This window comes from Seriola aureovittata, chromosome 16, assembly GCF_021018895.1.
Source record: "Seriola aureovittata isolate HTS-2021-v1 ecotype China chromosome 16, ASM2101889v1, whole genome shotgun sequence".
Taxonomy (NCBI): Eukaryota; Metazoa; Chordata; class Actinopteri; order Carangiformes; family Carangidae; genus Seriola; species Seriola aureovittata.
This window is the reverse complement of record NC_079379.1, coordinates 16,121,525-16,130,736: the sequence shown is the minus strand read 5'-3', so window position 1 is coordinate 16,130,736 and position 9,212 is coordinate 16,121,525. Positions and strand designations below refer to the sequence as shown.

At 40.3% G+C, this 9,212-nt stretch overlaps 1 protein-coding gene across 2 annotated transcripts; it reads right to left on the bottom strand.

Annotated features, from left to right (window-relative positions):
- Positions 1 to 692: 692 nt before the first annotated feature.
- On the bottom strand, positions 693 to 8,291 carry mrpl3 (mitochondrial ribosomal protein L3). 2 transcript variants are annotated; one of them, XM_056398460.1, is made up of 10 exons: positions 8,074 to 8,291; positions 7,108 to 7,292; positions 6,922 to 7,013; positions 5,876 to 5,974; positions 3,452 to 3,551; positions 3,280 to 3,340; positions 2,931 to 3,042; positions 2,722 to 2,799; positions 2,523 to 2,600; positions 693 to 926 (listed from the first exon to the last, which is right to left on the bottom strand). In XM_056398460.1, exons 1-10 carry the CDS (start codon positions 8,145 to 8,147, stop codon positions 777 to 779), a joined length of 1,029 nt encoding a protein of 342 aa, XP_056254435.1. In that variant the 5' UTR covers positions 8,148 to 8,291; the 3' UTR covers positions 693 to 776. The 2 variants fall into 2 exon arrangements, with proteins under 2 accessions (XP_056254435.1, XP_056254436.1); XM_056398461.1 differs by having other exon boundaries at positions 7,108 to 7,289.
- Between the last annotated feature and the right edge of the window lie 921 nt (positions 8,292 to 9,212).

Genomic DNA, 9,212 nt, shown 5'->3' with positions numbered 1-9,212 from the left:
GGAGGACATGTTTCTAATTTATTTATTGCCCCCCCCCTCACCTCCCAAAAAAAAGGGTGCGGGAGGGGGTCTGTCAGTCGCCCGACTTGAGGTTTTCTCATTTAAATACTGGTGAACACAAACACACACAGACTTAAGCGCCCAGTGGTTCCTGCTGCAACATTAATGTCCTCATTTATCCTCTTATGCACAAATGTCAACCTTTGTCAGCCTCCATCCCTGCCTCTCCCTCTCTCCCCTCTTTAACTGCCCTCCACACCTTCGCCAGCTCTTCTCTCCCTTCCCCTCCCGCTTTCTGCTCCTTTGTATTTGCTCCCATGCCTTCAGTCCCATTCATTCCTCCACCCCTACCTGCATACCCTTTCCCTCCTGTCTGCATTCCCCTCACTCTTTCACCCTGCTTTCTGTAACTCATTGTATCCAGCCAACCCCCCACCCCCCCACCCCCCCACCTATCCTGCACCCTGCACAGATATTGCACATTTCTCCACCATATCTGCCTCTCTTTTGTTTTGTTTCATTCTCTTTTTTTTTTCACCTTCTTCTGCTTGGGGATCCTCAAGTGACATCATCACTCCTACAGTTACCATGGTTTCGGGGGAAAGGGACCGTAATAACTGTTTGGATCAAACAGACAGGCTTGGTGCTGTTGTATCACACACACAAACACAAAATAAGAGGTGCTCGAGACATTCAAAGAGATTACTCTTTATTACAGGATCCAGATACAGTTTGCAGGTTTAGGTATGAATGAGAAATGTGTGTGTGTTGCGTCGTCAGGTCAGTGTTAATGATGGTTCTGTGTGAATGAAGAAGTCATCATCGTACAGGTCTTCGTCAAGGTCAGCTTCCTCTTCGGTAAAGTAGGTGGGGAAAGGAGGGTTGAGCAGTGTGGAGCTCCTGGTTGGCAGCACAGTATCTCTTACCTGGAATGCACAAACACACACTTAGGGTAATAGCTGTGAGGACACTCTTGTCTTAATTAGTGCTGAAACAATTAAGATTTGATAAACATTATTGTTAGTCATTTATTGAGCAAAAATGCCAAAAAAAAAGGAATTTTCCAGCTTCTCAGATATGAGGATTTTTGCTTTTCTCTGTTCAATTTCCTTCTAAAAAAAAACAAAACAGAACAAGCCCTTTGGAAATGTCACCTTGAGCACTGGAAAAGGTATTTGCCACTATTTTCTACATCTTTTTTTTTTTTGACCCAATCAGCAGTTCTTAAAACTTATTCGATCATGCTTTCAGAAGCATAAAAACTGGTGCTGTGTCCAACAATTTCTGTAACTTTATGAAACCGACAATCCAATATTCAAACAAGCTGTGCAGAGCTGATAGACAACAACATGTCAAATGAACTAGTTACGTCCAACCCCTACCCCCCTACCATGTCCTGCTGTTAAGTGGGGAAACTGCTCGTGCTGTGTGCAGCATGCAATCAGATCAAGATTGCAATTATTACCGACTTATTCATTAAAACAACACGAGTTGTCTGGCTGCACTGTAAACAGATACACCAGCTTTTCTGTTGTAATTCTGATGTTTGTCAGGACTGAAATCTTAAGGATTATAACTTTTAATCAGTTATTAACAACAGTGAAGTAGTTAAAAAAAGTCAAGTTAAATTTATTGAAAAAAAAAAAAAAAAAAAGGTTAGAAGATCAGTGTTTGCTTAGTTTTCCCCCATAAATCATATTAATCCCCCCGTCCCTCGTCACACACTCCCCTGCAGTGGCTTGACTCACCACAGGTGACCCCAACTCCGAGTCTGACAACCACTGGGTTAAATGATTAATCGATTTACCATAAAATCAATCAAGACATTAATCAATAATGAAAACTGTTATTAATTGCAGCCCCAGTTATAATTGTAATAATACAATAAACAATAAAACATAGTTGTTCCTCATTCACAGGGTCACTGGGGCCGCAAAGAAAAATAAAAACAAACACTAATGAACCTGCATGTGTATCCTTTGGGCTAATATAATTTGAAGTGAATTTAGAAGTAAGTGGGTGTGTGTGTGTGTGTGTGTGTGTGTGTGTGTGTGTGTGTGTGTGTGTGTGGTGTGTGTGTGTGTGTGTGTGTGTGTGTGTGTGTGTGTGTGTGTGTGTGTGTAAGACAGCTGAGCTGGGTGAAATGCAATGCACATTTGTATTCATTATCGCTTGTCTGCAAAACAAATAATAGGCTGCGTGTGTGTCCGCGCACACACACAGGGCGAGCACAACATGCTGAGTATGGAGATGGATGCTGTGGATATTACTAACATCATTAAGGTGCATATTCCCATTCCCTCACAGAAAAAAAAAAAAAAAAAAAACACACACACAAACAAAAGCACATGCACACTGCTGATCCAGCACACTGTCAGGATGAAGATGGATCACACTGTCTTGCAGGTGTGACGCTGTTTTACAGGTGCAAGGTCACTGGTCTCTGTCAGAACACTAAGCATGCAGGGGTTGACCTTCGACTTCACACTTGAATTTGAAAGTGTGTGTATGATTATTTTTACCTTCAGTAAGCAGTTCCTGTGGCCAGGGATGGAGCCGTTAACATACAGCACATTATACTTGGTATTGACCCTCCATATCTGAAGAGAGAGAGAGACGAAGAGGAGGCAGATGAGAGAAAATTGAACTTAAATTGCTGCCAAGGACAAACAAGTTCAAAACCGCAACTCTGTTTGCGTGTCCTTGTGAGTGTGTGTATACCTTCAATCCATAAGCTGTGATGTAGGTGTTCCCCATTCTGCCGGGCATCTTCTTCCCTTTGAAAACTTTGGCTGGATCCTGGATGCAGACGAAGAACAGCAAACACGCTCACATTACTGGATTATGGGAAGCCAAATGTTCACGTCTGGCATGGATGAGCGTTGTACACAGTATGCCTGTATGTGTGTGTGTGTGTGTGTGTGTCTTACCCCTCCAGGTCCAGAAGCCCCTGGTCTGCGGTGAGTTTTGGTTTGGCCGTGGCTGGCCGGCTGACCCTTGAACCCCCATCGCTTCATTACTCCTTGAAAACCTTTACCAATGCTAATACACAAACACAAGAAAGTTTACGCTCACATCATCAAGTTACGTTCAAGTACATTCACTTGTTGCCTCTGGGGATAATGATATAAAAAGAGAGGTTTGCACATTCTTGTAAAGTCAGAAATGGATCTGTCTTCAAAACGTGATGCTGAAGCTGAAAGAGGACACGACGTAGGAAAAGATGCCGAGAAGAGAGAACACCAGTGGGGGGGGGGGGGCTGGCAGAACAAAACTTACGATTTGGCTGTGACGTCCACATATTGGCCTGGACGGAAATGTGCTGCATACAGAGGAGTGCCTGAACACACAACAAACAAGATTATATTGCAATATTTGTACAAAAGTGTGAAAATAATATATTAATTTCTACTGTGTGACATGGGAAGAAAAGCAATGCAAATGTGTATACCTGGCTTAATGAGAGCGTTGTCGGAGACTCTAAAGGTGACAACCTTCTGTTTCGGGGGCACTCCAGCATTCCTGAACATCTCCAATTCATTTTCAGACCTCTGTCAGTCAAAATGATGGAAAGAGAGAAAAATTTAAAGCTGAAAAGAGGGAAAAAAAGTGGTAAAAGTAGGAGCACTGAGCAGCACTTGGACTTTGGCATTTTAAAACTAACCGTGGGCCTGTTATGACTGTATGTGAGCCAAGCACGCACACACTCACAGGCATATGCGTGCACACTTGGCAGTGAGTGCCTCCAACATTTGCTTTCACTCAGCTCGCTCTCATCTCAGCCCCTACAGTCACTCTCAACTCTCTCTCTCTCCCCTTCTGTTGACTCAAAATCAGCCTGCCAAAGCCTCTGACTCTGACTGAGGAGTGATGTGGCTGTGTGAGAGGGATTCAAAACAACTTCACATTCGACAAGTGAAACCCTGACTCCGATCCATCAAGGATCTATCAGGACTCAATGAATGAATTACCCTTCGATTTATTCATCCTTGTTCTTTTGTTTTCTTATCTTAAAAAGATGGACATTAACATTTGAAGAAAAAATTCCCCCTCATACATACTAAAGAGGCAATTTTCTTCAGAACAACTTCTTTAAAACAGTCTACACTTTCTTTGCAGGATATAATGAAGGTTCAGAGTGAGCTGGAGAGCCGGTGCGCTGACTGTCACCTCAGTTTTCAGTGTTAGTTCTGATAAGTATCTGAAGCAAGAACAAACCTTATTACAAGCACTTTTCAATTTAAGTGTGCTCTTCATTGTTGGCCAATTATTTAGACACCTAATGCGATACTTTCTGACACCTAAGACAAAATTTAGTTACTAGTGTTGAGTGGCTGAGTATAATTTCCTGACTATGGATCTGTATTCATAAAAGGTCATTGCACTGGGAGGCCTGCTATCAGCTCAATGCTTCAGGGAAATGACAAATGTCATTATGTCAACACTGAGCTAATTTTTTTCTTTTGCATGATTATGAGATGTAGCCAGAACTAAGACGAGTGAATGTGTTAGGTGTGTACAGTATGATAAGTGGTGTTTTGACTACATCATCAATCAGCTATGTGTGGACACATTATTCATGCTTGAGATATTTTGATGTGATTAAGTGGGCACCACATGAAGAGTTGTGGCTGCTCTGCTAACATTAAGAGTACAAAGACCGGTATGATAAAGTATGGTATTCTCAAATGTCACGATTCAGTACAAATACAACACAGGCTCTATGAAGGGCTGAAAAAAAAAAAAAACTGAGTGAGTTACTGTTTTTTAAAGTCATGTTTGCAATTTCTCAAGCTACTTGGAGGCAAACATAAAAAGGCACACAATAATTACATGACATTTGAGGGGAAAGCTGCTGATTATAATTTATAAAGACTACTGCCTCATTACTGAATACATAAATGTGTTTAATTATCAATGTCATTATCAACAACGAAACTCTTCCACCTTGTCTAAAACTTACTCCTATTAAAGTGAGACTATGTAACCTTTGATAGATGAGATATGATGTATTCTTCTGCATAAAAATGAAAAGGTGAATTTAGTAGCAATTAAACATACCAGTGCTACATTAAATACACTCAGTAGCCTAAGGTGGTCTGGTAGGGCTAGTAGCTTATGAGGGCTAATGCTATCTAATATTAGCAAACTTTAGGTGAATATAATGGTCAGTCAGTTCACTGATAGAATATGCTGATATTGAAATGCAAGAGCGTTTCAATTTTCTAAGATTATCTATGAAAAACATAACATATGTAACATTTTCGTTTTCTTACATTCTTCTTTGTAAACCTGCAAATACAGATTTTTTTTTGCCAGTATTTGGTTTCTGTCAACTCCTGATGGAAATATCTGGCTCTTTAGCTGCTAAATCCTCCACTATGCTAGCCAACTAGCTGCTAGCTTTTTGCAGTTCGGTGCTAGCAGGTAGTCAAAAGTGACTCTTTGGAGTTCTTTGACTGAAAATAGCAGCCTGCTGTAGATGACATTATGAGAACGGTGCGAGTGAACCATAAAGTGAACTGATAAGTTTCGGGCAGGACAGCTGAAGTGATGAAGCTCGCTGGAACTTGCTATAAAGCTCTGTAAAGCCAAAGAGAGCTGACTCAAGTGAGAGGTGTCTGTAGGTTCATCTCTACTAACAGACCCCTCTCAGATTGACACTTTTTTCCCCCACATTGTCATTTGAGACATTGTTATGATAAGATTGTCAACTATAGCTGCTTTAAAGAAAATTGAGCCTCAAAAACTGTACCAAATAAAAGCTAAAAGAATGTGCAGTAACAGCTCTTACCACACGTTTACACAAGGTAAAATCGTCAACACATCAAATCTTACACAGCTGTTTTTAATCATTGTAACTACAGTTTCTTACATGGAATGGTGATGCGTTTTTCCCTCCTACAATGAGAGCGTCTGTGTGTCCATCATATTCTTCTTTGGACAAGTGCTTTATTACATGGCAGTCCTGCACCTGAAGAAAAAACGATTTCAGGTTTACATTAACAATCAGAAACACAATGCGAGTATAGCATTGCACTTAACCACCATCCACCAGATGCAATTAAATAGAAGCCGGGTCACAGGCTAATTTAAAATACCTGACAAAATATAAATAGAATAGGATGACAGGGCACTTTGCAACACACAAAACTTAACAAGTGAATCACCCGTGACACACTTCAACAACTATCTAATCTGTTCTGTACTTATTCACTGCCTCATGACAAACTTTTCACTTCACTTCAGATAAAACATGTACATGACAAAGTGGTGGGAGTGTTTTCACCCTGAGAAAGTTAATTTATATGTTTCTCCTTTCATCCAGCACAGACCGTTCCTGTATCAGCTGCAAAGAAAAAAGTGACTAAATGCAACAAAAGTGAATCAGCAGATGGGGATAGAACTTTCTTTATGGCCTTGAATCTGATATCACAAGATAAAAAAAGATATAAAAAACAGGGACATTTAACTGATACTTAAATTGGAGTTTGTTATGCTACCCACACAATATCAATAATGTCATTATCAATAAAGCGTAGAGTGAACACAGTTTGCTTTTAAATTACTTCACCGACAGATAAAATGATTAGATTAAAACGTGATCTGAATAAACCTGACATCAAATAACACCTGGTGTAAGAGAGTAGCAGCTTGCTGAAGACCACTGAGGCATTTCCAATGCACGATCTGATCAAAGCCTGCAGATGAGATCTAAAGGTGTTCACTATTTGCTATTCTGCCTCCACACTTGAGAGAACAATCTAATTTATTTGACAACTTTTTCTGACCTGCTGGTCATTTCATTATAAATGACAAACGTTAACACACCTTATCTTTTCTGAAGGAACCCTGCAGCTGTTTTGATGCAAGACTAAGACACAACAGAAAACTGGACAGGTGTGTGTGTCTGTGCGCTACCTGTAACATGGTAACAACATGTCTTTCTCCTGTTTTCGTCCAGATAGGAGCCATCCCCAATTTCACAGCAACTAATCCCACTCTTCGGCTCCCTAAGAAGAGAAACAGACGAAAAAACAATAAAAGCGCAAGTCAAGAGCAAGAGGACTCGTAATATACACATCCGTCACTAAGCGTCAAACTTACCCTCTGACCATTCCTGCCGTTGCCAGGGCTCATCTTTGAGTGGGTTGAGCTTATCAGCTATCTGTCTTCTGTATTCCTCTGCCACGCTCTTCCTCATGTACTCCTGGTTGTCCTTTGTGAGGTGTTCTTCAAACCATGTTGTGGTTTTTACTGTCCTAATACAACCCACCAACTGGACAGGACTGCTAGAGAAAAACATATTCACAGCAAAACCAACTTTCAGATTAGAAACAGCTCATACATTTTAGTTTAGTAAGTTGAACATGTCATTGCATATCAGTCTAATACTGCAAGTCAGCTCAGTCACTGATGAGTAAGAAGAAGGTCCGCACATTCACACAGACAACATAGGCACTTTAGGTGCTTAAGTGTCATTGCTAAATGACAAGTCAAAGACAAAAATAAAAAAGATACATAAGACTGTATGTACCCTGGTGGACCTTTGCCATATCAAAGACTGCCCACGTCAGCTTGCCGATGGATATCAACACATTTCTCATCTGATACTGCACTGACTGGATGTGGAGTGGTTCATCAGCTTGTCCTTCTCAATAACAGGCTATACTTACATTGTTAAACATTTCATGTAAAACATAGAACATCTCAATGTTTCCATTCACTACACTACACAAACTTTTAAGCAACGTCAAACAATAAAACCCACAAAGCTAGAAAAACCAATCAATTAAATTGTAAGATATAGATATGTTAGTTGTTCACTCACCACGTCCATATATGGCAAAGGATATTTAGCTAGTTAGTTGTAACGTTACAATTTAATAGGGAAATTATAGAATTAGTTAATATTTATGCAAATAACAGGCTCAGGTAAAAACAGCAAAGACAATACTGAGCTGAAATGTAGAACTATGAAGCTATTTGACCACAGCAGTCTAGTCTAGCTAAGCTGCATGCTGAAGCTCACTACAGGTACATTAGCACAACTAGCCGGTTAGCATTAGGTACCTTTCAGCTACTGCTCGGAGAGAAACGAGTCGAGTTCCACGCTGAAGAAGAAACCGGCTGGTCCACGCCGCCATTGCGCTGTTTAGTCTACACACCTACACATAAATATAAAAGCTACCAAGGAACTAGGAGGACATGGCGTCTCACAACATATGCACACCCATGCCTTCGTTTTCGTCCTGTTCTAAATGTCGCCCTGGCTACTTCCGGTACGTGACCAAAACAGTTCCGCAGCACCGAGGCACATGTCAAAGGTTCCGTACAACCAGCACTATCAAATTTCAGCATATCTTTTACATTTAATATCCACGAAGCGTTTAAACTCTGTTTTATGTTTGCATGTTTATAAAAAAACTTTAACGACTTGGCGGCTTGACACCAATAACTCTAAAAAAAACCCAATAATAATAAAAGTTTATTTTCAAGGTTCATTTGTGACCTTGGAAACAGCAGTTGACAGAACAGTTTCACCCTAAGGTCCATTTAGTAGTTGTTCGGGAACTTTCAATCATGTGACATGGTCTTCATCAACAGATGTGGTTTGTCAAGGAATATGTGATGTTTAAATTTCCATGTCTTTATTATTATGATTATTATGATTATTATGATTATTATTATTATTATTAGTAGTAGTAGTAGTAGTAGTAGTAGTAGTATTGTTACGAAGAGAGGAGAAAAGATTATTTTACGTGGTTTTTCACAGCCTTTATAAATCGGATCCTCTCAGTCTCTGAGTGTAACTCTTCTGATGTGGGCCTCTGATTGCGAAACAGTCATCAGGAGGTTCATGTGCTGAATACTGATCTGACTGTCAAGAGACTGAGGCATATATAGAGTGTAGTATCAGGACAGCCAAACTTTGGTTTGCCCTAATTAACTATATGGAGATTAGTGAGATAATCTATTCTTGAGAGGTGATGCAGATGAATGTGTCTCTGTGCAGCAGTGTTATTTGTCTGTGCAAAGGAAGTGTATGTGAGAGTTTATAGTTTGTGCAATGCTGGTTCATTCAACAAGACAGGGTAGGGCTGTCCATGAGAGACACAGAGAGATATGTGATATCTAATGTAAGTAGAGGTCTGCACACACAAATAGACTGCATATTCAGTGGTAAACAGAGAAACAAAAGCTCATTGGGC

Excerpts from the sequence above, each read along its gene's own strand:
- mrpl3 (XM_056398460.1), bottom strand. The coding sequence starts at position 8,147 with ATGGCGGCGTGGACCAGCCGGTTTCTTCTTCAGCGTGGAACTCGACTC. Across the intron at positions 7,014-7,107 it reads ACGGCAGGAATGGTCAGAGG|GGAGCCGAAGAGTGGGATTA; the intron begins GTAAGTTTGACG and ends TTCTCTTCTTAG. Across the intron at positions 3,043-3,279 it reads GTGGACGTCACAGCCAAATC|CATTGGTAAAGGTTTTCAAG; the intron begins GTAAGTTTTGTT and ends TTTGTGTATTAG.